The following is a 16,446-nucleotide window of genomic DNA, read 5'->3' on the forward strand; positions in this document are numbered from 1 at the left end:
ATGTACCAGTCAATAATATACAATAGTTCTGCTGCAACACAACTCACTAAGATATAAAATTTGGTATCAGAGTTGCACTTTGGACTCAATCAACAAAATCTAGTTCCCAAAAGCAATGGAAGATCCTCATCACAAAGTTCTATAACATAATCTTAGAGAATGCCCCCCAAGAATGTATCAGAGCAAGGGTGCAATACCCTTGACTGAACTAAACCTGCAATTGTCTCGTAATACTCACCAGCCTAGGGGGAAAAGTAATAACAATTCTCACCTGTAAGAATTTTAAAAATTTAATGTGAAATTTAAAAAAAAAAAAAATACAAACAGAAAAAAGTCCACTTTGTTTAATGTTGTACAAAAATGAGTAGAACCAAAAGTGAATTAAACATCATCACATTTGTTTACGCCACTATCTAGTTCTTCACATTAACTTCACTATTCAAACAACAGAAAATGGGGGGAGGGGCAATTTAGAGATTGAGAAAGAGATAAAACCAAAAAAAACTTTTCTACCATGTTTATTCTTCTACACTGTATAGCTGTGCTCACAGAGACGGCATCCTTTAGTTCTCCATTGTGCAGAAATTCAGTTGTATATAAAATTGAACCTGAATTTAAAAAAGAACAATACCCTTTATTAAAAACAGTAATATTTACATAGCTTCCACCTTACACAAGGAAATTTATCTAGCTATTTCTCCCTTCGACCTTTTTGGCATTTTCTGTATCAACATGCACTTTTCTTTCACCGTCACATCCTATAAGTGTTGCTGAAGACTTAAAATAAAAAAAATTTAAGAGCATAAATTTGATTAATTTTATACTAATATGTTCCTTAAGGGCAGGGGAAGGCTTTTTGTTTTTCTGACCACTCAGAACAGTTCCCTACATCTGACAAGTAGGCGTTTACGTAAATGAATAGTTTGACTCTTTTTTCTGATCCCATACTTCAACTTTTAACCTAACAGCAGGCCAAAACAGAGAAAACAACAGATTGAAGTTTGATCAGTGACAAAGTAGAAAGACCAATTTCATACTCAACAAGCTTTCATAGAAGGTCAAAATCACCACTGGAATTGTTTTTTTTTTTTTTTTTTGTAGTTTTTTTAATTAAGATTTATTCACATACCATACAATTATCCAAAGTATATAATCCATTGATTACATTGCGATCATATAGTTGTTCATTCATCACCCCAATCTATTCTTTTTTAACATTTTCCTTGTACCAGAAAAAAAGTGAAAGAATAAAAAGAGTAAAAACAGAACACCCAAATTGTCCCCCGCCCTATTTTTTCTCTAGTTTTTTTTTTGCCCCCGTTTCTCTACTCATCCGTCCATACACTGGATAAAGGAGATTTGATCCACACAGCTTTAACAGTCACATTGTAACCCCTTGTAAGCTCCAATGTTATACAATCATCTTCAAGATTCAAGGCTACTGGGTTGTAGTTTGATAGTTTCAGTTATTTACTACTAGCTATTCCAATTCATTAAAATCTAAAAAGAGATATCTATATTGTGCATAAGAGTGTCCAGCAGAGTGACTTCTCGGCTCCTTTTGCAATCTCTCAGCCACTGAAACCTTATTTCATTTCATTTCACATCCCCCTTTTAGTCAAGTAGACGTTCTCCATCCCGCAATGCTGGGTCTAGATTCTTCCTCAGGAGTCATATTCCACGTTGCCAGGGAGATTTACACCCCTGGGTGTCAGATCCTACATAAAGGGTAGGGCAATGATTTCATCTGCCGAGTTGTCTTAGCTAGAGAGAGAGGGCTACATCTGAGAAACAAAGAGGCACTCAAGGGGAGACTCTTAGTGGAATTGTTTTTAAACTAGTATTTATTGTTTTAGGCACTTTTTTATTTTAATCTATGTGTTCTTCTCTTGCTTCTTTTTTTTATGTGTTATTTCACTTGGTCTTCATAATCCTGTGGTACTACCATCCCATTTTACACATGAAGAAACGAATGGGTATAATAGTTTGCCTAAGATCATAATGCCAACAAATACTGATGGGATTCAAATCCAAGCTTTGACTGCAGAATATACATGCTTAACCACTGTTATTCTGTAATTCCTATCTATGGTTAGTTCTAAGGACCTCAACCAGTACCAATCAACTTTTTAAAAATTACATTTCTCATCACTCTCTCTGCCTTAAAAAAAAAAAAGGAAAGAGAATACATTACACCAAGAAATTCAATCCTCCACATTTTTACACAAACAACTCCCTTCCTATTTAAACACTGCTGGCTACTATCTCACCATCTCTTTTTTCAATGAACAATTCAATCTTAACTGCAGGGAATATCAGATTTGGGAAAGAGCAGTTACTCAAATACCAGAATATCATGCTGCAACTTAGGATTTGGGGGACACTTAGTCAGTCACAAGACTTCAGGGTTCTTCTATTATTTTAGTTTCTTTTAAAGACTAAAATTCACAAATTATTCCTTCTCAAGTGGCTCAGGATACTTTAAATCTGACAGTTTATATGAATAAACCACAAAATATTCAGATTTTCATACCTGCTCAAAAGCTGAGGAAGACTAGATATGATGGGCCCATATCCTGGTGCATTGTCATATAATTCAAACAATGGTGCAGCTACCAGCTTGTAATTTTTAGGGACTGCAAACAAGGCTAAAATAAACAAGAGTATTCAGTTTCTACAATTTCTTCAAATAAACTTCTATAATTTTTCCCATTTCCTTTCTAAACTGCATTTAAGAAAAACTTTTTTTTTCCCCAGAAAAACTTATAAGGAAAAAGATCATTCTCATTAACACTTTTTGGTTTAGTTGTGTATTTTAAGCAAGAGTTCACAGTTACAGCTTTGAAACTAACTGATCTTCTAAAAAGATCCAATCTATTAACAACCAAGAGCACCTTACAGGTGTTAGCCCTGGGCAAATGGGGAGAAGAGAAGAGCTCTGAGTTTGTATTACTCTGGATTCAATTGCAAGGCTATTATAAGAAAGCAAATAATTACTTGTTAAAACACATGACAGGCCTGAAGAAGGCATTTTTTTAAAAAGTCAATTCACCTGTCTCCCCAAATTTTCACTAGTTTATTACCCAGTGGTATCAATGATTCTTGTGGAAATCAATACCAGCAGATGAACAATTATTAAAAAAATGTTTATCATAATAAGGTATTTTAGGCTCTAGTTAAATTTACTTTTCTCTCATGACATTATTGGAACATCTAAGAGAAAACCCAGGTAATTCTGTTAACATTGTGTGTGTTTTTAGTCTCACTATAAATCCAAAAATTCAAGGAACATAGAGAACACAGAGTTAAAGCTTGAAATTACAAGTTTTTAGATGGCCTTCAAAAACAAAGTAACTTACCTTTCTCTTGAAGTTGAACCAGAAACAACTTCTTATGTTCCTTAGGCTTTGTAATATGTGCAGGAATATACGGATACTAAAATAGCAAATCAAAATATATTGTAGTTTCCAAAAATCATCCTCTCTTACATGTCTATGCCTCTGTTAATCAACTACCCCCATTTCAGAGATTAGGTTCAAATATCAAACCTTCCAAGTTTTTCATAACCCCAACACAATTTTAATAAATACTGCACGACTTCTTTTATTTCTTTACATGTTTATTCCTGAATGCAGTGTATATTGCCAGGAGAAGAGAGTCCCTTTTTTTCTTCCCTTTACCAGGACCTACTACCAAACAGATGAATAAATAAATACTTTAATAAATATAACAAGCAGTAAACCATTAAACCATTAGGGACAATTAAAAATGTAGCACAGGATTTACAGCTTAAAGAATTTACAACACAATGAAGTCTGATTTTAATCAGTGTTTTTAATAAAAGTTTTTTTTTAATATAATTATGAAATTAAAATTTCTACAGCCTTGATGTAGATGTTTTAGTACATTAAAAGTTTAAATAATGCCTCTGAGGTATTTGAAAAGCTACCCCATTTCCTTAACCCTCCAACAACCACACACACCCTGGGCACAGGCTTCAGGAAGACCAGATAAGCAGTCTAAGTGGAGTTTTCTGCCAGGTGGGCAGAGACAAATTGCTTAAAAAAAGAGAATAAATACTTCCTGAGAATTTAAGGGGTTAAAGAATATTATAGAAGGGAAGTTGCCAGCTGAAAAGAATTCTGATATAGAGAACCAAATGTCTACAATAGGAGTATATTTTTCATTCTACTGTATATGTTCTGAAAATCTCTCCTATACCCACCCCCTCCACAAAATGTGTAGAAAAATCTACTTCTGCTTTTGGAATTGGATTTGAGGGCAGGGGGTTTAAAGTGCTGAAAACAGACATAAGGAGAGGGTAGGAATAAAAACAGAGCCTGCCAAAAGAAGTTCAGTGAAGTCAGTATTACAGCTGTTTCAAAATCCATAAGCCAGACACCAGTTATACACGGCAGGTATCAGCAAACTACAGCCTGCAGATCAAATCTGGCCCAGTGCCTGTTCTTGTAAATAAAATTTTACTGGAAAATCACAGCCACTTTCATTCAATGATGTACTGTCTATGGCTGCCTTCACACTACAATGGAATAGAAGAGCTGCAACAGACCGCCAAAGCCTAAAATGTTTTCTTTTGGGTTCTTTACAGAAAGTTTGTTGACCCCTTACATAAAGCATTTATAGAAAGCTTAGCAGCCAAGCACTGTATCAAATGCTTTATTCTTTCAATCACTCCTCACAACAACAATACAAAGTAGGCACTATTAACATTCTCATTTTGCATAAGGAACTAACACTAAAAGAGGCAATTATTTTTCCCAAGATTATGCAGCAAAGGGGTGAAGTCAGGATTTAACTATATCTATCTATTTAACTATATATATATATATAACTTATAACATAACTATAAAGGCTATGTTATTTCCTATGATGCTAGCCAAGTGGTACCCAACCAATATTCAAATTAGGATAATGACATACCAGAGACATCCCTAGGGTACCTCAGATTTCAGGGCAGCTGTGTTTGAAAGTATAAGTGTTCCATGCTTGTTGCCACTGTCCCACTCTGCTATTCTTCCTCAGAATGTTTCCAAAGCCCTGGAAGGTCTCTCAGCCTGTGGTAAGGCTCAAGATGAAAGCGCAGGGGAGTTCACAGGCCCCAAAGGGCAACCTTCATCCTAAGTGGATAAGAGTCCCCAGCTTTCCATCCTTCCAAAGGTCAATTCAGAGGGACATTTCAGATAGTTCCTCACAGTCCTTAGCAGGATTAATGTATCCTTTTTGGGCTTCTGTTGCTTCCAGTCTCCCTCTCCCTGCACTCACTACTGCTTCAATCACATCCCCAGCAAACTATCTGCATCCAAATCTTTGTCTCATTCTTTCTTTTGAACAAAGTCAAATCTTTAGAAGATGATAAGGAACCAATTAATTCCTCTGAAAAACTGGTAAGTAAAGAGTAAGAACCAAGCATCTATTCCTACACAAACTGTACCTCAGGGTAACCAAACAGTTGATGAGAAAATTTTCTTTATGGAAGGATTGCAAACCTAATGAATTAGTAGCTCTAGGCAATTATCATCAATGGGATGCTAACATTATAAAAAAAGAGACAAGCAGACACTGTAACATTCCTGATGGAAGTACACAATACCACCTTGGGTAGTGACCAGCCTCCAAGATGGCCTCCAATGATTCCTACCCCCTGGTATTCATCCCTTTGTACAGTCCCTCCCAAAATACTGGGTTTGTCTGTAAGACCAAAAGCATACAGCCAAAGGGATGATATGCCACTGCCAAGGTTAGGTGCTCACAGAATGTAGCTTCCTACTCTCTGCCACTCTGTCTCTCATGTTCTCTTGAATCACAGGCTCTGGGGGAAGCCAGCTGCTTTATTGGGCATTGCCCTGGGTCAATAGCAAGCGAGGAAATGAGGCCTTCGCTCTAACAGCCCAGTAGAAAATGAGAGGTCTGCTAATAAGCAGGCGTGAACTTGGAAGCAGATCCTCCAGCCCCAGTCAAGCCTCGAGATGACACAGCCCCAGCGGACAACTCCAAGGCAACTTCATGAGAAAGCCTCAGCCAGAACCACCTTGCTAAGCAACTCCCAGATTACAGACCATCACAAACTGAGATTATAAATGTATGTTGTTTTAGGTTGCTAAATTTTGGAGTAATCTGTTACACAGGCATAGATAAATAATACATCACCTATGACAAGTCTTACCCACCACCCTTACATCCTCCAAATTGAGTCTGAATCCAATCTCTTGATCTAACTACCAACTTACAAGAAATACAGAGGAAAGAGCAATAAATTCAGTAACAATAGGGGATGCAATCAGTAATGTAAACAGTAAAGACCAAAAGCCTGCTTTCATTAGGCAGGGAATCAACTTATAATTGAAACAATTCTGTGTCAAATCATAAATAAATAAAATTATAAACAATTGGGGATATGTGAACAGCTACTACATATTCAATATTACAGAAATATTTCTTATTTTTAATATAGTAGTACTGTGGTTATGTTTTTTAAAAGACCTTTTAGAAATGCACACTGAAATATTTATGACTGAAATGATGTATCTGGGATTTGCTTCAAAACAACGCAAGGTGAAGGCAAGGGGAGTAGGGTGAAAGGAGAAAGGGAGGTGATGAAACAAGTCTGGACGTGAACAGCTGACTGCTGAAGCTGAATGACAGGTAATGGGATTCATTTTTCATTTACTGTTTTCTCTACTTTTGTATATTTTTGAAATTTCCCATTAAAAAAATGCTTAGCTTTGTATCTGTTATCTAAATTAAGGCGAGGAAAGAAGGAAATTTCAAGTCAAATTCTACTTTGGTCTTTTTAATTGGCAAAATTTAAATCATTTTCTGTTTTCCCAAATGACCAGCAAATATAAATGAACACTGACCTGAGGAGGTTCAAAATTTGGTCTCCACCAGTTACCAATGCAATCATCGATGACCCAGTCTTGCAGGACTCCATCTTGACGACCCAGTATCTGTCAAAAAGATGTGATAGTCAACAATGACATATACAGACACACGAATACCCTTCTTCAGTATAGAGAATACTTTTGGTAGCACAGACATCTGGGTAATATGTCATCCATATAGATTTTCTCTTTACAATTTGGGTCACTTTGCCCAACACATAGCCACTAATTCAAAACCGGCAATCTAGTAGTATAGACTTAACTATTTAGGGCCAACAACTCTGTTGTGATGCCTTGACTACACACGGAAATCCAAAGCTTATCAATCATCTAAATCAACCCATGGCAAATAAATAGTTCTTCTAGAATCAACTATAGCATCTATAAATCATCCACCTGACCAAGTTACAGACATAAGTGTTAATACTGACAATTTTCATATTTATTAATCCATAGAGCACAAAATTAAACTTTATTTTTATTCAAAGTTATACTCTACGTATATTAATTGGCTAAAATGATACTATAAAGTTCATAAGAGCAGTTCGCTGTGCCGCTCTATCCTACCCACTAGCTGTAACTTTCAACACATAGCTGTTTTTCTCCCAGTTGCCTCTATTTTTTAAAACATTCTTGTTTTTAAGTAAACTTTATTTTAGAATAGTTTTAGATTTACAGAAAAGTTGCAAAGATAGTACAGAAACTTCCCACATACTACACACCCAGTTTCTTCCATTAACATCATACATCAGTATAGTACATTTGTCATGGTACTAACTGAAGTCTGTACTTGATTCAGATTTCCTTAGTTTTTACCTAATGTCCTTTTTTTAGCCCCAGGATCCCATCCAGAATACCACAAAGCATTTACTTGTCATGCCTCCTTAGGCTCCTCTAGACTGACAATTTCTAGATTTTCCTTGTTTTTTGATGACCTTGACAGTTTTAAGGTATACTGATCAGATATTTTGTAGAATATCCATCAGTTAGACTGGGGTTATGGATTTGGGGGACAAAGACCACAGAGGTAAAGTGTCATTCTCATCACATCATATCAAGGATACAGGCTTTCAACATGACATCATTGATGTTAACCATGATCACCTAGCTGAGGTAGCGCCTGTCAGGTTTCTCTACTGCAAAGTTAATCTTTTTAAAACATTGTTTTATAACCATTTCTTGATTTTTTATTTTTAAAAACCTAAAAACACCTATTAATTCCCTCTACTGTGGATGAGAATTTAGATCTTAAAACTACACCCCCAATTCACTTTCCCTTCTATCATCCTCCCATCATCAATATTTAAATTAATATTCAGCATTTAAATAAATACAACTATGTAAATCAGTCACAGCTAAATTATTATATTCCCTTACTTGTACAAATATTCTTTTCTTTAAACTTTTTCATTTTGTTTGCTATCACTAATTCATCCCTATACTCCATGAAAAGTTTAAATTTCTTCTCAATTCAAACATCAGTTATTCTATCAACTCTTTTTTTTTTAAGAGAGACTAATATATCATCCTGCTCCAATCTGTAGTAGATGCTCTCTATCTCTGTTGCACAGCTGGAATCTTAGGGTTTCCCCTTGCCTTTCTCCTGTGTTAGAGTCTCTGTATTCTGAATCCTATATCTTCTTTCTTAGTTCATTCCTTCATTTTGGAAGTGAACACCCTCCAGTAGCTTCCTGAGAAAAGGTACAAGAAAGATAAAAATTTTTTTGAAACTCTGCATGTCTGGAAATACTTTATTTTACCTACTCACTTGATTTACAGTTTGACTAGACAGAAAATTCTAAGAAACCATATTCTCTAAGAATTTAAGGCATGCTCCACGATCTTTTAGCTTCCTATATTATCCTGAAAAGTCAGATGCCATTTGATTTTGATGCCTTGTATTTAACCTGTATTTAATCCTTCTGATCTAAAATGTCATGACGACATAACTTTGGAAGACAGGCCAGGAGGTCTTTTCATTCTGAAAACTTTTGCCCACAGGTTTGGGAAGTTTTCTTGAATCTTGCTTTGCTAATTCTTCATTTTCCTCTGTCTTCTTTGGCTACAGTTTATATTGGTCCTTCTAAACTGAACCACTAATTTTATCTTTTCTAACCTATGTTCCATCTTTTAATCCTTTTGTTTCATTTTCTGGTCTATTTCCTCAACTCAATCTTTCAAAAGCTATTGAAATTCATTGTTTTTGCTAATACTTAATATCCTGAGCTGTTCTTTGTTCTCTGAATGGTATTTTTTAATGGCACTCTATTTTGTAGATGCAGTATTTCTTCTCATCACTCCAAGAAAATTAATCATAATTTGTTGCTCAATGAATTTTTTGTTTCTGTTGAGTCCTTTCATTTCTTTTATCTCCTAATCAAGAAGCTTTCTCCAAAAGTCTGATAATAATTTGTTATCTGCTCACACTTAAGGATGAGACAATAAGATGCTTGACTGTCACTTACGTGAATGCGTGATACAGTTACTACCTATTTCTCCGGGAAGACTCCCACATGTCAGCATGCAGAGATCTTTTTTTCCATTTTCTTAGTCTAGTCACTTTCTCCAGAAATAAAATCTCCAGGCTTCTTCCTGGAGTATTTAAAGGCTTTCTCAACATTGTGCCAGCCTTGTAGAAGTCTAGAAGTCTCACTATTCAAGATTTAAACTTCTACTTATTCTCCTTACCCCTAAACTTTTCCATTGCTTCATGTCCTCTACAGAGATTCAATCACCAGCCAGTCTGTGCCTGACTGCAGAGCAGGGAAATCTAGGTATAAATACACCCTAAACAGACTTTCAATGAATCCTGATTTCAGCCCATGAATGTTCCTACTCTCAAAAGGTACCTGGTACCTCCAATTCCTTAGCCTTTCAGGTACCTGCAAAGCTGGACTACGAACTGCCCTCCTGCTGGGCTTGGGTTTAAACCAAGTCAGTTATGATTTGTCCATCTGCTTTCCAGGTTCAAATTTTTTTTTTTTTTTTTTTTTGTTATTTTCTCATTTTGCACTCTTCTTGATCCTATTGGGCTTATATACATATTTTAAGCCTCTTTACTACCTTTTTGGAGTTTTAAAAAAGAGCTGAGGTAAACAAGTAGGTTCAAGCTACCACATTTAATCGGTGAAGTACAACATATATTTAAAGAGTTATAGCACATTTTTTAAAACCCTACAAAGACAAACCAACAGGTCAACAGTGGTAGAATTACAGGTGACCTTAGTTTAGTTTTTCCTTCTTTTCTACTTGCCAAGGTTTTGGCACTGAGTATGTATTAGTTTTGTAATTAAAGGGCAAAACTACATATTATAAAAGAAAAAATTTAATAACAACAACAACCTACAAGTCTCAAAAACCTCTGGCATCTACACATTTGGTCCCAAGTCTTCAGAGGCAGACATTAGAATCATTTTTAAAAAGCAGTGCAACTTGAGCAAAATCTAAAAGACAGATATAGGCAAAACTGAAAATAGGTAGGTAACAGGAATCTCATTTCTCAAAATCCTAGGGGGAGCTCCACCCAGATGAAGATGGCAGAATGAGATGGTCAGAGCTCCATCCCACCACAGCAGCTTTGAACCAGCAAGAACTGACAAAAACATCTTTCTCAGGGCTTAAAAAAACAACAACAAAAAAAAATAGTGCCAAAAGCTACAGGACATGACAACAGGGCATGCGCTAAATCAAGAAAAAGGATTTTTGAAAGTAGTAGGATCTCATGGTGCTCTGGTTGGACCCTCTCCCATTCCCTCACCCATGTGGTGCAGAGCCGGTCTGCACTCCCAGGGCAGATTCCTGGTCCCAGTTCCAGAGGGAGCAGAGTAGCCCTTGTGCACATACTAGGAGCATAGGAACATAGTTTTTGTGTATATTATTTAAGTTAAGTGGGTATCAAAGCAAACAAGACTGTTACAGATTCAGGATATTAAATTTAAGCCCCATGGTAACTACAAAGAAAATATCAGAGAATATGCACGATCACAGATATAAAAATTAGAGTACAAGTTGTCAGCGGCAGGAGGCAGAGGAAATGGGGGGCTAATGTGTAACGGGTGTAAGATTTGTTTGGGGAAAGTTTTACTAATGGAAGGTGGTGAGGGTACTGCAATATTGCAAATGTGATTAATCTAACTGAATGGTATGTTTGGGAGTAGTTGAGATGGGAAAGTTTACTTTGTATATATGTTCCCATAATTAAAAAGAAAAGAAAGGACAACCAAAAAGACAATGACAATTAAATGCAATACATGATCCTGGACGGGATCTAGCAAGGGAAAAGAAAAGGCTCAAAGGGACATTACTGGTACACATGAAACAATTGGGAGTATATAGGGTAAGCTTTGTATCGATGTTACATTTCTTAATCTTGATAACTGCACTTACGGTGGTTACATAAGGTAATATCCTTGTTCTTAGAAATGTATATGACAGTACTAAGTGTTCAAAGGACATGATGTACACAACCAACAAGTGTTCAGAAAATGGACTGATGGATGGATGGATGGAAAGAATGATACGGCAAATGTGGCAAAAAATTAAAACTGGTGATCTCGGTATCTGGAGGGATAGAAGCATGCTGAGTTCTCTGTATGTGGTTTGTTATTATTTTTGTTAACTGTCCTGTAAGTTTGAACATATTTCAAAATAGTTAAAAAAAATTCTATAGAGGCAGATTCTGCAACAAGACAGCCTGCATTCAAATCATCACTCCACAACATACAGCTGTGTAACATCAAGAACGTTACTTAACCTCACTGTGTCCTAGTTTCCTCATCTACAAAATGGGATTAATAATAGTACGCACCTCCTAGGATTGTTTGATGATTAATGGAGTTATTGCAAATAAAGCCCTTAGAACAGTGCCTAGCACAGAGTAAGTACTCAATAAATGTTAGCTTTTATTAACAATTATTGTTACATCAACATTTCAAAGGAAAAAAACGTTAAAATAAAGCAATTATCGGCTCAATTTGCAGAAACACTGTACCAACACTCTGGGGTTAGTTCTATTTATTGAAAACTAAATAACCAAAATAAACCTATCCTTTTCACAAGACTCAAAACCCCGAATTATCCTGTAAGTTGATGGCATTTCACGTGGGCAATAATAACAATGTCAAAATGGTTAAAAAGAAAAATACCTCTGTCATTAAGCGTTTTAGTCCTTCAACTTCATCTTCTCCTGGGTTAAGTTCACCACCAGGTCTGCATAAAAGTTAAGAATTTCAGCTTTCAACTTAATACAGTTTGAGGATAACAGTAAGAACACAGCAATAAGTTATTTCTACCAAGTAATTCAATAACATTTCAGGGTCAATCTGATAAGGCAATCAAAGCAAACATGTCACAGGGAGGGAGAAAAGCATACTAGAAAGTTGAATTCATAATGTTAATTCACGAGACTAATAGCATACAAATCCTAGTTTAAACAAAGAAACTATCTGCTGATAATGGAGTCTAGATATGTCAAGAGAGGAAAACGACTCCATTCTTTACCTTTTGAGGAATGGGTTGTTTTTCAAGAACTTCAATATAACTTCAATCTGAGACCTCTCTTTCTGGTACAATCTGATCAAATAGTTGCGGACCAAATGTACAGTAAGAAATTTATGAACTTAAATGAAAAAACTGGTCTATCACCTATATGAATGCAAGTCATTTCAAGAACAGGAAACACTATTCATCCTAAGAAAAAAGAATATCAATGATTCTTGGTAATTCTGCAATGAAGTCTAGAAACTGAGTTAGAACTAATTTATTTATGGGGCATTTACCAAGCTCAATCATTAATATCAACAATATATAGAAACATGCAGATTTATAGTTAAGTAGTAAATGAGTACTGCACTGGAGAAAAATTACTTGAGATTTTTCTCGTTCTAAAGACTCCATTAACAGTAGTGTTTGTTCAAATAAATGACTAAAAGCTAAAACTGCATTCTAAAGATACATAAAACAGCAATCCTATTTAAAGTTGTCTTGCTGTTAATTTCCAGTAGCACTTACAATTTGAAGAACGTTGTTCCTAGTTGTAGCAGTAACACATGGGGTAGCCGGTGCTCATGTACAATCAGAACTCCTTCTACAGTCCTCCTCATTCCAATTTTATCAAATTCCTCCCTCATGCGCTGAAATCGGGCTGCAACAGAGCTGTCTTTCTCATAGAGGGGCTCTTTTGTACCAAAAGTATAATTGGTAAGAGGGTACCTATGATCCAAAGATAAGCATCCAACATTAAAAACTGAGACCATAATTTACCATGACAGATACCAACCACATATAAAGAAACCATGGTAAAATGGTATACATTGTACTCAGAGACATAAAATATGTCCACAGTCAAACAACTAGTTAAAGGCACAACAGAGAATCTAGCTCTCTGGACTCTTAAGGCCAGAGCTTTCCATTAGACCAAGATGCTACTCCCTATTTGAACTTTCAAGACTAGATAGCACTATCCGAGACTCTTAAATGTTAGAGAAGTGGATATCGGGTAATTCTCTCCTTTTAGATCTGGCTGCTATACTTATATTACCAACCTGGCTAATACTCCCTTGCATTCCTCTGATGTCTAACCTAATCAGAAATTCTATTAATTATGGATGATAATGGTAAATCTATGTTTTTTTTAACAAACTGAACCATCAGCATCTCATGAGTTGTTTCTTATTTCTCCCAGTCATCTACCCTCTGATTTTTCTGGCACCACGAACGACCCTTCCCTCCTCAGGCTAACTTTTTTACATTCTTTTCCCCCTCCTAAACCTTTCTAGCTTTTAAGCTTTCTGCATTAATTCTATTCAGTATCCTTATTCTCCCCTTCTCCTCATTTCCATCTTCTGTCCACCATATTTAATTTCAATATCCCCTCTTCCTTTAACAAGAATTCAAAGTATGGCTAATAGAGTTGGAAATGGTTTTCACCTTGCCTAGTAAAGTTCAAAATTTTCCTTACAAATAGTTGTAAATACCATTCATATTTTATTATGTACACCACCTTGTAATTCCTCAATTATAAGCCTTACACCATATTTTGAGTTAAGAATTACTTGGCCACACTTGCCCAAAGATCTATTCTCTCTAAAGGCCTTGACAGTAATAGTCAACTACTGCTTACCTAATCTTTTTTCTAGAAAGTGAAACAAGTCAAAGTTGCCAAAACTCAAAAAAATAATTCCAGAAGCCAAATTCTAAGCATAAAGGAAGCAATTTAAAAATATCAACTAAAATATACTATTTTCAGTGTACTTTAAGATTATTAAGAACTTCCCCAATAGATCCAACACTGAGTAAGATTGTCATCAGCAGCTGCTATTCATACAGCACTATGTACCAGTCAATTTTTTAATGCTTTTTATAAATTAACATTTAGTTCTCACAACCTGAGATTAGAAAGAATTAAGGATAGCCATAACACATCGCCATTTAAGAACCAGCTCCCACATCAATAAGGAGAAGTCAACAAGACAAAAGGTCAGAATTTTTAGCTGTGAAATCAGAACAGCAGCCCAATCACATACATACTATTGCCATCATACTGTGGGCTTCTAAAGAGGGGGCATCTTACTTCATTTTCCTTGATGAGTGAATCAAATTTGTTTCAAGACATTATGTATACCCAGCACCATACAGTGTCTGGTACAAAAGAGGCATTCATCCAACATACCCTAAAAGAAACTACATGGGAGATGGGGGATGGAGGGTTGTTTTCAATTTAACAGATCATTTCTCATCCAGGTGAACTGAGCTCACAGCACGAAGATAGTTTCTAAATGCTGTATTTATATAGGAGAAAGTACTATAAATCTATCAACTCATAACCTTAATGTGGCAAAGATTAAAACATTTTACTGAAAGCACAACTATTTCTCCAAGTTAAACTGTTAAAAATTTTACATAATGGTTTGAAACAAATTTGATTCACTCATCAAGGAAAATGAAAGAAAACCTGTGGGTCCTAGTTCTCATTATTACTGAATATAATCCATGGCTGTGCTTTCACATCTTTAAAAGAACATTTGTGCCTTTTCCATTATGAGAATTTTTTTAAACTGATATGAAATTAAAATGCTACATTAATTTAACAGGTGCAGAGCTATCTATAGATACACAACCATCGACTAATTCCAGCTAATTTTATAAATCTTTCATCTTTATTATCTTAATTTCCAAATCAGCACCTGCTTGCCCCACCCCCCAAAATAATAACCATCTTTCCAATTTCAAATTGCTTTTGGTTTTAAGGGGGGGAAGTACATTTATTTGAATATAAAACAGAGAATATCAGTAAAACCCTGCACCTTTTAAACAATGGCCAGTATAAACTGACCACATTCTTCCATTAGGGTCAGAACCATACTGCCTCAAAAACAAAAGCTCAGAAATGACGAAAATAAAAAAGCATACAGACAATCTCTTGGGCAAGACAACCCCAAATGCAAACTACCAGCCACAGTAAGATCGCTTTTGAGTGACCTTGAAAGGCAATGGCTTCACGTGCTTAAACAGAAAGGTGTTGAAATAAAACAGCCCACAATAGGTTTTCTGCCAGGTACCAATATCTTGCCTCTTTCCCTCCACTGTCTGAAAGGCCAACCCCAACAGAATCGACCATCCCAATCTGGGACCTACTGGGTGCCTAGATGCTGTCTCTGAGGCAGAGAAGCCAGGTAAATGCATAAGGCAGGACAGACAGCTATGAGCAGATGTATAAAATGCGATATATTAATAAGCTGAAACACTATACAGCAGTTAGGAAAAAACAGACCAATGCATTAGAGCTAGATCTCGAAAGCTTACTAATGGAGAAGAGCGAAAATCGCAAAAACGATACAACAGAATAACATTCATATCAAATACCTAAAACAATACCATATAAGTGTTGTGAAAGCATAAACACTGCACTGGAAAAATAAATATCAGATTTTGAAGTTGGCTATCTCTCGGGAGGAGGGAAAAGGATGCGTTCAAAGCAAAGTTCGGTTTTACCTATAACGTTGCATTTATTTTATTCAAATAAAGACTGAAGCAAGTATGACTGAATAGAGAGGGATGAAAACGAGCCTTCTTTTTGGAAAAGGAAAACCCTCTTAAGTGGAGCCCGAGGAGGGGGCCTGTAGGGGCGAAGAAGGCGCGCACTCGCGAGCAAAAGTGGGAGTGGAGGAAGGAGTGGAGCCAGCCGACAGGCCGGAGGCGCGCCGGAAGGACAGAATTGGAGTCTTTAGGGGCACTCACAAAGGGGATACCAGCGAAGACCGCGCGTACAGGCCAGGCCGCACTTACAGGTTGATGGTGCGCTCGAGAGTGAGTGGCTTGGTCTGCTGGATGTACTTGTTGCCGAATTGGTTGACCCCCCGGGGCCAGCCGGTCTGCGAGCGATTGGGAGGCACCACGGACATGCTGGCGAGCACAGGCGCTGATGGCGAACGGAAAAGAAGAGACAGGGGAGACTTTCCCCGTGCAGGTAGCGATTATCTGCGTCCCACTCAGCAGCCGCCGCCCGCCATTAACATGAGAGAGCAAGAGGAGGCTTACGCCGGAA

The 16,446-nt window shown here is 36.6% G+C and overlaps 1 protein-coding gene across 1 annotated transcript; it reads right to left on the bottom strand.

Annotated features, from left to right (window-relative positions):
- Positions 1-329: 329 nt before the first annotated feature.
- On the bottom strand, positions 330-16,441 carry NUDT21 (nudix hydrolase 21). Its single transcript, XM_037816222.1, has 7 exons — positions 16,188-16,441; positions 12,912-13,112; positions 12,047-12,110; positions 6,879-6,968; positions 3,360-3,435; positions 2,534-2,648; positions 330-608 (listed from the first exon to the last, which is right to left on the bottom strand). The coding sequence occupies exons 1-7, from the start codon at positions 16,301-16,303 to the stop codon at positions 587-589; spliced, it is 684 nt and encodes a 227-aa protein (XP_037672150.1). The 5' UTR covers positions 16,304-16,441; the 3' UTR covers positions 330-586.
- Between the last annotated feature and the right edge of the window lie 5 nt (positions 16,442-16,446).

This window comes from Choloepus didactylus, chromosome 22, assembly GCF_015220235.1.
Source record: "Choloepus didactylus isolate mChoDid1 chromosome 22, mChoDid1.pri, whole genome shotgun sequence".
In the NCBI taxonomy this organism is placed as follows: domain Eukaryota; kingdom Metazoa; phylum Chordata; class Mammalia; order Pilosa; family Megalonychidae; genus Choloepus; species Choloepus didactylus.